The sequence below is a fragment of the Mytilus galloprovincialis genome, chromosome 3 (genome assembly GCF_965363235.1).
Source record: "Mytilus galloprovincialis chromosome 3, xbMytGall1.hap1.1, whole genome shotgun sequence".
NCBI lineage: Eukaryota > Metazoa > Mollusca > Bivalvia > Mytilida > Mytilidae > Mytilus > Mytilus galloprovincialis.
The window spans coordinates 55,309,600-55,325,347 of NC_134840.1; the positions used below are offsets into that span (position 1 = coordinate 55,309,600).

Genomic DNA, 15,748 nt, shown 5'->3' on the forward strand with positions numbered 1-15,748 from the left:
TGCATGTCCTTGAAGAGTGTGTTTTTAAAATTGGCTACTGTGTAATTTATGTTCAAGTAATGTAAATATTGAAATTTGGAGCAATGTATAACACTACTATTCTGTAAGGATATGGCAAATGTTTAAAAGGAAACAACAAATAATCTGGTTTTAATATTTTATTTTTTCCCCATGATTTTGAAATCGTTTCCAACATTTTTATATAAACAAATAGCCATCACTTAAACATAACAATCTATTATAAAATATATTGTATAAATAAGAAGCAATGTAAGATAAAATCCATGTAAATGTTACATGCTTTAATCAATAGCAAATATAGTGGTATTTCTATTACAGATTCAATAAAATAAAGCAAGATCTATAGACTTCTTCAGTATATCAAATTACCTAAGTCAGAATTCATTATATAAAGCTAGAATGATGATTCCTTTATTTAAGGAATGACTAATATTTTTTCGTCTATGAAGATGTAACATAAAAAAATGTGGTGCACACTAAATAACATTAGGTTATTTTAAAGTGTGCATCATATTTTTTATGTTATTTCGAATAGACAGAATAAATATTACAGTCATTTCTTATAATTTCTTATAATTTAATTCTAAATTCCATTTTTAACCGGAGTTAACCATGAAAAAACCTTGATGACGTCATGGTCACATGACAAAATTATGTCTTGAGCTGATAAACAAAAAAAAAAAAACGTCAGGAAATCAGACGTTACATCTAAAATTAAATTATTCAAAGATATCAAATTGGTATATTATTGGAATTTTCAATTGTTCCTGACAAGGTTTTCATAAATTAGGTATAACAACAATGTGTAAAATCAACAATGCATAGTCTTTTTTTTAGTTTTTAAAATGTTTTCAAAGAAGTAGAAATGGTAAAAGCAGTTAACCAAAACTTTGTTCAAAAGAGTCTTTGTTTTAATGAGAAATGTACAGTCAAGGTGATGTTTAAAGAAGGAATTGTAAAATTTTCAACTTTTATTGAACAACTTGAGAGGATTGAATAAACAACAAATACATTTAATGTTCCAATATTTAGAATGTTGAAATGACAGAAATCAATAACACAAGGTGAGGTATGAATGCAGGAAAACAACTAAAATTTTCTCAAATAAATGCATTAGGCAATGACATGCAGGCTTCTTAACTTACAACTTAAATTTGCATCACATGCAATCATTAAAATGCATTGTAACAACAATTTTAATTTGCATCACATGCAATCATTAAAATGCATCAACAATGTTTGCACACATAAAACGTAGCCTTATTGTTTCTTTGAATCTTGTGGAGAGTTCGTGTTTTTTGGAGAATCACCAATCATGAATGAACTATTACTTTTACTGCTTGGAGAACCACCAGTACCTGTAAAAATATGATGAATACTAAATGTCAGCAAATCAGTAGATCCTAAAGCACCAGTAATAAAGGGCTGCGCTTTAGCGCATGATACGCCCGTTGCTCTTTTAACTTGTCTTTTATGCTTTAAATGAATTTATATGATCAACTAGAAATATATATACAAATCAAAAGGGATGTTACATTAATATATTCACCAAAGTTTCATAAAATCCCCCTTTTTTAAGTATAAAAATTCATTACTTAAGAAAACGTAAAATCTAAAATTTATAAAAATGGAAAGGGAGCTTATGTCAATAGATATAAACAATTTATCAAAGTTGCATAAAATTTTGTGAAAGTGTTAGTTATTGTCCCAAAATTGGAAAATCCCCCCTTTTTTAAGCATAAAAATTCATAACACGGAAATGTAAAATCTGAAATTTATAAAAATTGAAAGGGAGCTTACATCAATAGATATAAACAATTCACCAAAGTTTCATGGACATTGGTGAAAGCCTTTTCGAGTTATTGTCCGAAGTGTTGAAAATCCCCCTTTTTTTTATGAATAAAGCCCCATAAATCCAAAACTTAAAATCTGAAATTTATAAAAATTGAAAGGGAGCTTACATCAATAGATATAAACAATTCACCAAAGTTTCATGGACATTGGTGAAAGCCTTTTTGAGTTATTGTCCGAAGTGTTGAAAATCCCCCTTTTTTTTATGAATAAAGCCCCATAAATCCAAAACTTAAAATCTGAAATTTATAAAAATTGAAAGGGAGCTTACATCAATAGATATAAACAATTCACCAAAGTTTCATGGACATTGGTGAAAGCCTTTTTGAGTTATTGTCCGAAGTGTTGAAAATCCCACTTTTTTTATGAATAAAGCCCCATAAATCCAAAACTTAAAATCTGAAATTTATAAAAATTGAAAGGGAGCTTACATCAATAGATATAAACAATTCACCAAAGTTCATGGACATAGGTGAAAGCCTTTTTGAGTTATTGTCCGAAGTGTTGAAAATCCCCCCTTTTTTATGAATAAAGCCCCATAAATCCAAAACTTAAAATCTGAAATTAAAAAAAAACGAAAGGGAGCTTACGTCAATAGATATAAACAATTCACTTAAGTTTCATGGAAATTGGTGAAAGTGTTTTTGAGTTATTGTCCGAAGTGTGGACGACGGACGGACGGACAACGGTATACCATAATACGTCCCGTCTAAAAGACGACGGGCGTATAAAAACTAAATTTGTCTTATGATTTAATAGTACCGACTTACAATACTTCATCAGATATAAACAGTCAAACCTGCCTTAACGAAAACCTTGTTTAAGAAGTCCTTTTCATACCCTCCAAAACATTTTCTCTATATAATTGAACTTGTTTCAGCAGTCACTTGTCAACTTATTTTTGCACAAAATTGTAATTTCAATTTCTAACAACAGTCATTTCAATGTTTTCAAATAACAAAAACATCATATTAAAAAAATATTAGCATTTAGTATTGAAATAAAAAATAACTAGAGGCTCTCAAGAGCCTGTGTCGCTCACCTGTTACTGTATTTACTGATGTCGGCCATCTTGGTCGGCAGGCAGGGTCATTAGACACTTTTTAAAAAAGATACCCTAGTAATGATTGTGGCCAGGTTTGTTTAAATTTGGCCCATAGTTTTAGAAAAGAAGATTTTTGTACAAGTTACAAAAATGATGAAAAGTTGTTCAATATTGACTATAAAAGACAATAACTCCTTAAGAAGTTCTTTGACAATTATGGTCATGTTGACTTATTTGTAAATCTTACTTTGCTGAACATTATTGCTGTTTACAGTTTATCTCTATCTATAATAGTATTCAAGATAATAACCAAAAACTGCAAAATTTCCTTAAAATTACCAATTCAGGGGCAGCAACCCAACAACCAGTTGTCCGATCCATCTGAAAATTTTAGAGCAGATAGATCTTGATCTGATAAACAATTAAATCCTGTCAGATTTACTCTAAATGCTTTGATTTTGAGTTATAAGCCAAAAACTGCATTTTACCCCTATGTTCTATTTTTAGCCGTGGCGGCCATCTTGGTTGGATGGCCGGGTCACCGGACACATTTTATTAACTAGATACCCCAAAGATGATTGTTGCCAAGTTTGGTTAAATTTGGCACAGTAGTTTCAGAGGAGAAGATTTTTGTAAAAGATTACTAAGATTTACGAAAAATGGTTAAAAATTGACTATAAAGGGCAATAACTCCTAAAGGGGTCAACTGACCATTTCAGTCATGTTGACTTATTTGTAAATCTTACTTTGCTGAACAATATTGCTGTTTACAGTTTATCTCTATCTATAATAATATTCAAGATAATAACCAAAAACAGCAAAATTTCCTTAAAATTACCAATTCAGGGGCAGCAACCCAACAAAAGGTTGTCCAATTCATCTGAAAATTTCAGGGCAGATAGATCTTGACCTGATAATCACTTTTACCCCCATGTTAGATTTGCTCTAAATGCTTTGGTTTTTGAGTTATAAGCCAAAAACTGCATTTTACCCCTGTGTTCTATTTTTAGCCATGGTGGCCATCTTGATTTGATGGCCAGGTCATCTGACACATTTTTTAAACTAGATACCCCAAGGATGATTGTGGCCAAGTTTGGTTAAATTTGGCTCAGTAGTTTCAGAGGAGAAGATTTTTGTAAAAGATTACTAAGATTTACGAAAAATGGTTAAAAATTGACTATAAAGGGCAATAACTCCTAAAGGGGTCAACTGACCATTTCAGTCATGTTGACTTATTTGTAAATCTTACTTTGCTGAACATTATTGCTGTTTACAGTTTATCTCTATCTATAATAATATTCAAGATAATAACCAAAAACAGCAAAATTTCCTTAAAATTACCAATTCAGGGGCAGCAACCCAACAAAACGTTGTCTGATTCATCTGAAAATTTCAGGGCAGATAGATCTTGACCTGATAATTACATTTACCTGTGTCAGATTTGCTCTAAATGCTTTGGTTTTTGAGTTATAAGCCAAAAACTGCATTTTACCCCTGTGTTCTATTTTTAGCCATGGCGGCCATCTTGATTTGATGGCCAGGTCATCTGACACATTTTTTAAACTAAATACCCCAAGGATGATTGTGGCCAAGTTTGGTTAAATTTGGCTCAGTAGTTTCAGAGGAGAAGATTTTTGTAAAAGTTTACGGACGACGGACGCCAAGTGATGAGAAAAGCTCACTTGACCTTTCAGGTCAGGTGAGCTAAAAATCAGTACGGTACCTGATTGCAATCGAGATTGCTAAATTGGTAGTGAATTGGTGAATACAAACATTTGCAAAGTTTTCTTAAAATTAAGAGTATCGAAATTCATTATTTTTTGTTTATTTCACTACAGCAAGACAGATAACTTCACCAATTGAAAACACTAATACACTTCACCCTGATCCTCGCAGTGGGTAATGTCTGAATCTAAATAATTTGGAACCTTGATTAAAAGTAACCTCTCATGAGTGGTCACTTTTTATACTTCTTAAAGAGTGAATGCTTATAACAGGTTTGACTTAACATCGTATATTAATTATTGTAAGATAATACAAACTCTTTTAAAAAACTAGTACAGCGACCAATAGTTGTCATTTCTTCCTCATTTGGCTTCTTGTGAAGAGTTGCCTCATTGGTAATCATACCAAATCGTCTTATTTTCATATTAAGTTTATTTAGTACCATCTATCCCATCCTTACCTGTGAAATTATATCCATAGGCAGCATAAGCTGCTGTTAAGCCTGCCTGGGCACCTGCAATTTCAGCAGCACTCAAAGCTTTCTTCAGTCCTCTACCTCTAGGCCTTCGTGTTCCTGTAGAACCTTTTGGACGACCTCTCTTTCCTTTTTTAGTTGGTGGGGTCAAAGCTATAAGATTAATAATTATACAGTAAAACATTATAAGTACAAACTAATTTAGTTGAGTAAATCAACAAAGCTTGATTAATAAGTCATTCCTAAATAGAATTCTTTGAAGCTCTATTTTATGTTCTTGAAAAAATTTAACAGTTTTGTTGATGTGATATTGTGATGATCTGATGTTGTGAGTTTTTATAAAATTGTTTATGAAGACTTTAGGCATTTTATATCTTAATACAATGACAGAGTAAAGTGTTATAATTTATTTAAGCCATTATGATTTTAGAAAATAAAATTGTATGCCACTTTCTTTCTACTTTCCCATCCTAAAATGTACAGGTTATAAAAATGACTTAAGATTATAAATTTATAATACACTTTCACTAATAGTTATTCAACTATAATGATAGCTTTTGGGCAAGCGTTTGGTCGGTTCAAAATAATAAATACTAACCTTGAGTTGAACCTCCCAATAGTGGGTCATCAACAATGACTAAAGCATCGTTACTACTGTCATCTACACCAAATCCAGATTGCTGAGTCAACTCACTTCCATATGATATCTAAAAATAAAAATATCAATTTTTTTTAACTTTATGAAAAAGCCCTTTATCTAAAGAAGAATATCTTATGGAACTGAATAAGAGATTATTTTATTTATCAAACACTATATTTTAGAGCTTACAGTAAACCAACAATTCATTCTCCATGCTATTAATTGAGACAAAAATGTTTCATAGGAAACCACAGATTTAAAGAAAATTTAGAAAAACCAGTGGCGGATTCAGAGGGGGGCGTAGAGGGCACACTTTTTTTTTTTTTTTTTTTAAATGATTAATAATCAGCCTAGACTTCGTGAATTTTGCTGTGTATTTAATTTCAATGCGACAGTTCTCCACTTACAAAGATATTTTTGGCTCGTATTCACTGTAATTTATTATTGATTATGTCAAAGTTATGTGATTCGCTACGGTGGAGTTGACAAGTACGTCGAAAAAAAAACCTCACTCAGTCATTTTGAAATTCAGATTACAGTAACACATGTTTAGGCTAAGGATGACGCCTTCAAAGTATTGAGCAAGGACATATTGACTTCCTTATCACAATTCCAACCAACAGAAAATTAGACTCTATTACACTCTAAAAAAAACGGGCATATTTTTTTTTGGGGAGGGGGGGGGGGGGATTGCATGTGAATCCCATATCTGATCGTAAGGTCTGTTCCACTGAACTGATATGCTGAATATTTTTTTCAAAGCCTGACTGCAACCCGCCTGCCATATGTGGCCTATATGACTCCATGTGTCGAACGTTATTCACAACTTCATTTTCGTTTCCGATTCATTCGTCGCATTTTGGTTGATTTGTACCCCTCGCGTCCATTGTTGCAGCGTAAAGCAACCAACAATCAATCCATTGTTGGGTAAAACATAAAAATTTCTTGTTTGTTTTTCTTCGTGTCGGTCGTATTGTAAATTTCATTGAATAGCCGTATATCTTGTTCACAACAATAAATCTATAAAGTTACATGTATGCTAACTAACCATACAACAAACGGGAATTTCCCATGTCCATTTTTTACTGACAAATTCCACTTCAAATATATTAAATAGTACATAGCTTTGGATCCATTCAATCATTTTATAAAAGACAATCAATGTAGAGAATACGGCACCAAAAATGTCCAGCCCCTACACTTTAACTAAAATGCACTTTACACTTATTTTATGTTTTTTAGCAAAAAAAAAAGGTCCCCAAAAATTTTAACTTCGCCCCCTCTTTTCAAAATCCTGGATCCGCCCCTGAAAAATCTTTTTTTCTATCAATAGCTAAAGTAGGTTTAACTTCAAAAAATAATTTTGGTACCAAGTTTTGTGAAATTGCAAAGTTTAAACAAAAATGGAGAACAGTGATTCTCTTGTAACAAAAAAATCATAATGACTTTTGAAGACAGAGCAATGAACTGAAGAAGCATGTATAAATTGGTTCATCATGTTGAAGCAGTGGTTCACATTTTGTTGTCCTGTACCTTTTATAACTTACTTTATGATATTGGTATTGCACTTGTTGTAGGTCATACAATGACCTGTATTTGTTCACATCATTGTCCTATGCTATTTGGTGGATAGTTTTCTCATTTGAAATTATGTCAGAAACTAAACATAATAAGCATAATTACACCTTTTTTTGTTATCAGCAAATAAATTATAATGGTAATGATTTCCACACAATCTTTCCGTTTAAACTTTATTACTTATACTGCTTGCTCCATTGTAATACATAATGGCATATTATAAGTAACTTACACCACTTTGAGGGCTGGCTGGGACGGACATAGAATCAAAACTAGTCATTGACTCTGTATCAGCTGGAATTGTTACATTCTCATCTTGTTTCGCCTTTTTGGAATCCTTTTTCTAAAAATAGAATTGGTTGATTCATAAAATTAATATCTTTAAACAGTTTTCTGATTTATGTAAACTCAGTCAGGTGAGTATGGAGAAGCATTTACAAATTACATTATGTCTGCATTCAAACCAATTGTACAAGGAAAAGAGAAGACTGCATTTTAAAAACTAATGTTTGTTAACCAATTTAAGAGCAAATATCAAACAAGCAAATATATTCATGAATTTGTTTAGGTTAAAATAAATATAACAGGTAATGTTATCTGTGTTAGTTACAAATCTGGTTGTCTAAATCAACATTATTTTGAATCTATAGTCAACAACTCCAATAATAAAGTACATTACTCTTTGATATTGATACAGAAACATATGTAGTTAACAACTTTAACAACAGTGTCATAAAACTATGACAATGTCATTTTATAAAATACATTGTTTCAAGCATCATCATAGTCAATCTATGTGCCATAGAACAGTTGATTGGATACTTGTATTCAATGTCTCTTTTCCAAGTTCTACTGGATTGTAAAAAGTTAAAAGAAAAGACAAAAATGTGTTGTTTTTATGTCAGTGTTCTCCCCAGAAATTTTGGATAGCATCACATTTAGCGTAAAAAAATGTATTTTTTTCAATGTAATTTGGATCGTTGTGGCAATGCTCTATTTCCATTATGATATATGCGCTATTGTTTATTACAAAATGTATTATACTTTTAGTATGCTATAGGTCCTTATTTGGTGAATAAAAAATATTCTTTTCAACCCTATTCTTTGTGTCAATATTGTTGAATTCATGACTGAGAATACAATTAAACTATAACCATGATAACAGTATTCTCAGGTTTATGTTTTCTATATTCATTTATAGTTCCAGAATCATTTTTTCCTCTTGGGCCAAATAAAAATATATGTGTGGTTCCAGTTACCCTACCTACCCAGTTGAAAAAAAACCTTTATCATGTCTATGAAATATATTGGTTCATGGTATTCAATGAATCAGTCCCAGTTGTTTCTTTTTATCAAAATGATATATATTCTTAACAAAGTTATCTAACAAAAAGTCTGTTACTGCTTAGTTTTCTCTTTAGGTATCATTGTTTCCTATCTACTGTGCCATTTGTGCAAATGTAGTTATTATCGTAAAGTACAGATTTTTTTCATATCTGGTCCGGTTCCGACCAGTAGTTTACACTAAAATATTAAGGGAAAACGGTAGTATTTAATTTTCCCAGCATTAGGTTGGCCTTTTGTGTACCCAAGACAGGGCGTAGGAAGTCAACTTAAGAGCACTGTGATTGGATGTAAGGGTACAATATATTTTTTGTTTATCTATGAATAACTGCAGTGTGTATATTTACAATATAAATTTTGAAACCTATTGAAATATTTTCTAGAGAATTATTCGAAAAGACTTGCAAAATTTCATAAATTTGGTGCAAAATGACGGTGGGCATGAATAACATAAACAAGCTCTGTTGGAAGTTGGTCATGATACTATTTGGCTTTAATTTTTAAAACACAATAATAAAGTACTAACACAACATATAACTGTTTTATCCAGGTTTTTATCTTAAAAAGTGGTAAATTTAGAAAATGTTAATATTGTCGCCTATGGCAGAATAAATAGTACCGTTTTCCCTTAAATGGCCGCCAAAGTAATGAATAATACGAAAATAAACAATGTTTGACAAGAGATTTGGAATGAATATGGCGTTTTTAATGCATTAAATGGATGAAACATAAACTAAAGCCAATTATGATCACTTTCTCAAGAAAGACCAAAACTTATTTAGCTCATAATCAAACTTTTCACTCTCGATTTACAAAAAGTGATAGGAAGAGAAAGAAAGTAATTCTACTGTAATATTTTGCAGACCACGTGGTATTAATCATGTCACAAGTGACAGCTTGGGGTATTCCTATCCAAACAGTTATCCCCCAAAGGACAATTAACACCTATTTGATCACTCTTAATTGTCTATTGTCCGACTTGAAGGGATTAAAGGAAATATATTTTTTATGATCATAAGCGGTAAATAGATGAAAGTTCAAAATTTAGGACATGGCTTTGCCATATAGAAACGACAAAAATAACATCCTCAAAATAATTATAGCGTTGTGGGAAGAAAATATAGCGTTGCGGTACCGCGACGCTAAAACGGCCTGGGGAGAACACTGTATGTTCTATATAAAAGTTTAAACTAACCATTGATAATATTTTTAAAAGTTTCCTACTTACTTCATTTTGCTCTTCAGGATGTTTGCTCCTGTTTTTGAATTTTTGCAAGATATTCGGAATCCTCTGATTTTATCCATGTAGTGCCATTGAAAATTTTGCCCATTAACCCCTACTTTTCTTTTCATAATTTGATTACATATAGTTTAAAATCCTATAAAATCCTTGTTATTTTTCATCATTTTAGAAAGAAAAAAGGTGCCAATGTTTAATGTATGAAAAATCTAGAGAGAATCATTTCCTGCCATATTTTCAATGGCTTATATCTCAAAAACAAGCACATTTGTTTTTCTTCTCTTTTAGTTTCTTTATCTATTTACTATCAATTCTTAACAGTCTTTTAATTTCTTTATCTATTTACTATCAATTCTTAACAGTCTTTTAAAAAACTTGTTATTTTGAAATAAAGTAGCAAACATCCTTAGAACAAATTTACAAATATTTGATGATTCAATGTGTTCTTACCCTGACATATTCTCTCTTTCTTTTCTTTTCTTTCTCCTTGCCTCCTTCATCCTTTGATGGACCCTTTTCGTCTGTCTTCTGTAATACTGTTAAAATAATGTTTTCAATTAACATTATAAAATCACTTCCATATTCAATAAAATTTGTAAGGGTTCCGCGGAACCCAGTGTCTCGCCTATTTTTGCTGTAAATCACAGGCTCAACAACAATGAGGAAACAAGAGTGCACACACTGAAATGTCTCGCCTTCTTTACTAATCATTGATATTATGTTGATACTCCTAAATATAAAGCTTTATTACGACCATCACATAAACTTAACATGAACCATGAAAATGAGGTCAAGGTCAGTTGAACCATATATATGCCCGGCAGACATGTACATCTAACAATGGTTCCATACAACAAATATAGTTGACCTATTGCTTATAGTTTAAGAAAATAGACCAAAGCACAAAAACTTAACACTGAGCAATGAACCGTGAAAACCAGGTCAATGTCAAATAAAACCTGCACGACTGACATATAGATCATAAAATATTTCCATACACCAAATATAGTTGACCTATGACATATAGTATTAGATAAAAAGACCAAAACTCAAAAACTTAACTTTGACCACTGAACCATGAAAATGAGGTCAAGGTCAGATGAAATCTGCCCGCTAGACATGTACACCATACAATCATTCCATACAACAAATATAGTAAACCTATTGCACAAAGTATGAGAAAAACAGACCAAAACACAAAAACTTAACTATAACCACTGAACCATGAAAATGAGGTCAAGGTCAGATGAAATCTGCCCGCTAGACATGTACACCATACAATCATTCCATACAACAAATATAGTAAACCTATTGCATAAAGTATGAGAAAAACAGACCTAAACACAAAAACTTAACTATAACCACTGAACCATGAAAATGAGGTCAAGGTCACATGACATCTGCCCGCTAGACATGTACACCTTACAATCATTCCATACAACAAATATAGTAAACCTATTGCACAAAGTATGAGAAAAACAGACCAAAACACAAAAACTTAACTATAACCACTGAACCATGAAAATGAGGTCAAGGTCAGATGACACCTGCCAGTTGGACATGTACACCTTACAGTCCTTCCATACACCGAATATACTAGACCTATTGCTTATAGTATCTGAGATATGGACTTGACCACCAAAACTTAACCTTGTTCACTGATCCATGAAATGAGGTCGAGGTCAAGTGAAAACTGTCTGACGGGCATGACGACCTTCCAAGGTACGCACATACTAAATATAGTTATCCTATTACTTACAGTAAGAGAGAATTTAACATTACAAAAAATCTGAACTTTTTTTTCAAGTGGTCACTGAACCATGAAAATGAGGTCAAGGACAATGGACATGTGACTGATGGAAACTTCGTAACATGAGGCATCTATATACAAAATATGAAGCATCCAGGTCTTCCACCTTCTAAAATATATAGCTTTTAAGAAGTGAGCTAACACTGCCGCCGCCGCCGCCGCCAGATCACTATCCCTATGTCGAGCTTTCTGCAACAAAAGTTGCAGGCTCGACAAAAAATCAATAAAAATATTCCTCTTGTTACTATTTTATGATTGTAAGAAAATCTAAGTCCATTTGAAAGTAAATTACAGAAAAAAACAGAGTAATCTTTTTACAAACTTTACTTCTGGATACAATCTTATGATCATAAATAAGGTTATTTCCAAGTTTGGTACAAACCCAGGATAGTTTAAGAAAGTTATTTAAATTTTAAAAACTTTAACCACAGAGTGAATGTAATGGTTCCCTGCAGAAAAAACTAAGTCCATTTATAAGTAAAATACGGAAAAAATTGAATTTTATTTTTACAAAATTTTCTTCTGGATACTATCTTATGATCATAAACAAGCTTCTGTCCAAGTTTGGTACAAACCCAGGATAGTTAAAGAAAGTTATTAAAATTCTAAAAACTTTAACCACAGAGTGAATGTAATGTTTCCCCGCAGAAAAAACTAAGTCCATTTATAAGTAAAATACGGAAAAAATTGAATTTTATTTTTACAAAATTTACTTCTGGATATTATCTTATGATCATAAACAAGCTTCTGTCCAAGTTTGGTACAAACCCAGGATAGTTTGAGAAAGTTATTAAAATTCTAAAAACTTTAACCACAGAGTGAATGTTTTGTTTCCCCGCAGAAAAAACTAAGTCCATTTATAGTAAAATACGGAAAAAATGGAATTTTATTTTTACAAAATTTACTTCTGGATACTATCTTATGATCATAAACAAGCTTCTGTCAAAGTTTGGTAGAAATCCAGTATAGTTTAAGAAAGTTATTAAAATTTCAAAAACTTTAACCACAGAGTGAATATTTGTTGACGCCGCCGACGACGGAATGTAGGATCGCTTAGTCTCGCTTTTTCGACTAAAGTCGAAGGCTCGACAAAAATTGACAGAACGTTGCATTTTATAGTTTCATGTGAATAGATAGTTATTAGGGTGCAAGTATTCTGGTGGAAAGCAAGAGTTACTTAGATTTACAAATAGAATTCAAGTTATCTGTACTGATGACATTTACAAAGTTTGAAAGCTTTATTTCATTCCACAACATTCATATTATAGGTTTTAATGTAACAATATGTATCAACTAGATATTAAAAGACCATTCAACAATTAAATCCTCTTTCCAAAGAATTATTTCAGTTTTCAAATAGGAAAAGATAACTTCATTTTTGACTCACTTTTTCTTTCCATTTCTTCATCATCAATAAGAAGGGAGACAACTTCCTTTGGCTTGAGTACATCTTGTCTATAAGTTCCTCCACTAATAACCATTCTCTGAATCTGTAATAATTAAGTCTGTATATTAGTAATAGATTATAAGGATTACAATGTCATCTATTGAATTGGAGTACTTTAAGTTTAAAAGCTATATAATACTGATTTACTAACACAATTTACATGTTTATGTTAATGTTATATTGTTCAACCTACCAAAACATTTTCATAATTAAACTAACAGAAATAAATGCAATAGTGTGCAAATTTCACTATGGAAGAAAGCAAATGATACACAAATGTACTTTTTCCCCAATAAATATGTAATCAGATTGATATTTCACTTATATTTTAGTGGCAAATAATTCAGGCAAATTTAGAATAATATTCAAACAGACACCTACCTCACTTTTTTCTTTTGCCCTTTGAAGAATTCTCTCTTCAATGGTCCCTTTACAGATCAGTCTATATACTGTAACTTGTTTGGTCTGACCTAATCTGTGGGCTCTGTCCATAGCTTGTTGATCCACTGTTGGGTTCCAATCACTATCATAAAATATCACCTGAAACAACAAATATGTCTTATATAATCACTAGAAGTGCATTAATCACAAAACCTATAAACTACAGGGAGAAATAGAAAGAAATATTTCCATGGGGTTGCTTTTTTCTTTTACTTCAATCAAATTTTCTGGAGGGATAAAACACACTGATTTAATTGAAGAAATTTTTGAATGCAAAAGTATTCTGTATCTTATTTTTCATTCTTTCAATAAGGTGAATCAATTCTAAAAGCCACTATTTTCTACAAGAAATGAAGTTTTCAGTTTAATTTTTACAAAGATCACAAACAAAAAGTGTGATGACACTGAAACAAAGGAACATCCTCCTTTATGAAATGACTTACAGTATCAGCAGCAGTAAGATTAATTCCCAATCCACCAGCTCTTGTACTTAGTAAGAACACAAAGATATCATTTCTAGACTGGAAATCAGCCACCATGTCTCGTCTCTCTGATATTTTTGATGAACCATCCAATCTTATATAGATATGCTTTCTATGCCACATGTACTCCTAAAAGTAAAAAGTATGTAAGTGTTATGTCAAAATTTTACATGGATAAAACCGTATAATTCCATTAGGTGTTCTTTGAATTAAACACATTGACATGTTTTATCCATTATCATGTAATATTATCTATTTTTAAGTTATTTAAAATGAGCAACAAAAATGAACATTCTTAAAGGCTATTTGCTGACAATAATCAAAACAAATCTCACATATTTTGAATTTAGCCGAGGGATGTAAATCTTAAACAGGACATATGAAAGACATAAAACCTAATGTAACCTGGAATTCATCATTTACTACATTATGTAAATATTTTTAAGTATTTGGTCAAACTGCATGCCAGTTTTATACCCTTTAGCATGACAAACAAAACAATCATAGCAAATTACAATATAGTGTACCTCTAAGAGATCAATCATTTTTGTCATTTGTGAATATATAAGTACACGATGTCCTTCTGACTTCAGTCTCTGTAGCAATGTATCCAACACAAACAACTTTCCAGCATCTGTTACCAAACTCTCTTTGTCTGAAAAACAAAATGCTCATAGTTTGAAATTTAAATTTTTTTTGTTATCACTATTGATTATCATTACCATATGGTGTGAATCTTTTTTCTTGTTGAAGACGGTATGGTTGTCTAGATTCAGTTTTGAGTTTCTTTGTGGGTTCTCTTTTTGACATTTAGCCTAGGTCTGACTTAAGTAGAATTGTTTTCATTTATCAATAAGCACCAACTAAGCTTTTTAAAGCTATATTACAGTAACGATAGACAACAGCAACTCTAAATGTACTTTTGTATATGACAAATGTACATCTGTTGAAATTTTTTTTATTAATAAATGAGAAGTTATACAAACCTGGACAGTATACCCCTGACATTCCATGTTTAGGACGAACACCAAGAAGACCTCCAGGCTGGACTTTTGAGAAGTACCAAGGATTCCACCAACGGACCCCAGTGTATATTTCTGGTGTACCATACAACAGACTCTGTCTTGCCTCCAACGTTCCACACAGATTCTCTTTCATTATCTGCCAAGCTGCTGACCTGTCATGACATTCCCAGCTAGGAGCATTTACATTGACCTGAGTAAAGATAATTTAATGGGTATTCTTAAAAATCTCAAAATTTTAATACCACGTTCTTAATTGTTCTCTTTTAAGGTAGCACAATACAAAGATTTTTCAGACATCTTTAAACTGATGTAATTCCACTCATCCTTCTTTAAATTTTATAAATGAGGTACCAAAAGACAAAAATCGACTTCTTTATGTCTGAGCTCTGACTGACAGTAAGAAAAATCTGAGACACAGTTTTGGAGGTCAAACTGTGTTGTGCAAGAATCTATAAGATTTTTTTGAGATGTTATGAATAACAAAGAAGCTAAATTCATTCAAGTATGGACATCACAATAAAGCAACTAATTACATAACAATTAATTATGTAATAATTATGTCATAATAAAATTATCACGATTTGAAAGATTAATCATTCTTCTTTCTTTTGGTACCTCCTTTAT

General features: G+C 31.6%; 1 protein-coding gene across 1 annotated transcript in view; it reads right to left on the reverse strand.

Moving 5' to 3' along the window:
- Window positions 1–143: 143 nt before the first annotated feature.
- Window positions 144–15,748, reverse strand: part of LOC143068353 (chromatin-remodeling ATPase INO80-like) — a 45,086-nt gene continuing 29,481 nt past the window's right edge. The window contains exons 28-37 of the mRNA XM_076242344.1: window positions 15,086–15,314; window positions 14,627–14,754; window positions 14,061–14,228; window positions 13,558–13,716; window positions 13,117–13,219; window positions 10,370–10,455; window positions 7,568–7,678; window positions 5,716–5,824; window positions 5,103–5,270; window positions 144–1,379 (exon numbers count right to left, since the gene is read on the reverse strand). Coding sequence (XP_076098459.1) covers window positions 1,282–1,379; window positions 5,103–5,270; window positions 5,716–5,824; window positions 7,568–7,678; window positions 10,370–10,455; window positions 13,117–13,219; window positions 13,558–13,716; window positions 14,061–14,228; window positions 14,627–14,754; window positions 15,086–15,314 — 1,359 coding nt within the window. The 3' untranslated portion in view covers window positions 144–1,281. The remainder of the gene's footprint in view (window positions 1,380–5,102; window positions 5,271–5,715; window positions 5,825–7,567; window positions 7,679–10,369; window positions 10,456–13,116; window positions 13,220–13,557; window positions 13,717–14,060; window positions 14,229–14,626; window positions 14,755–15,085; window positions 15,315–15,748) is intronic.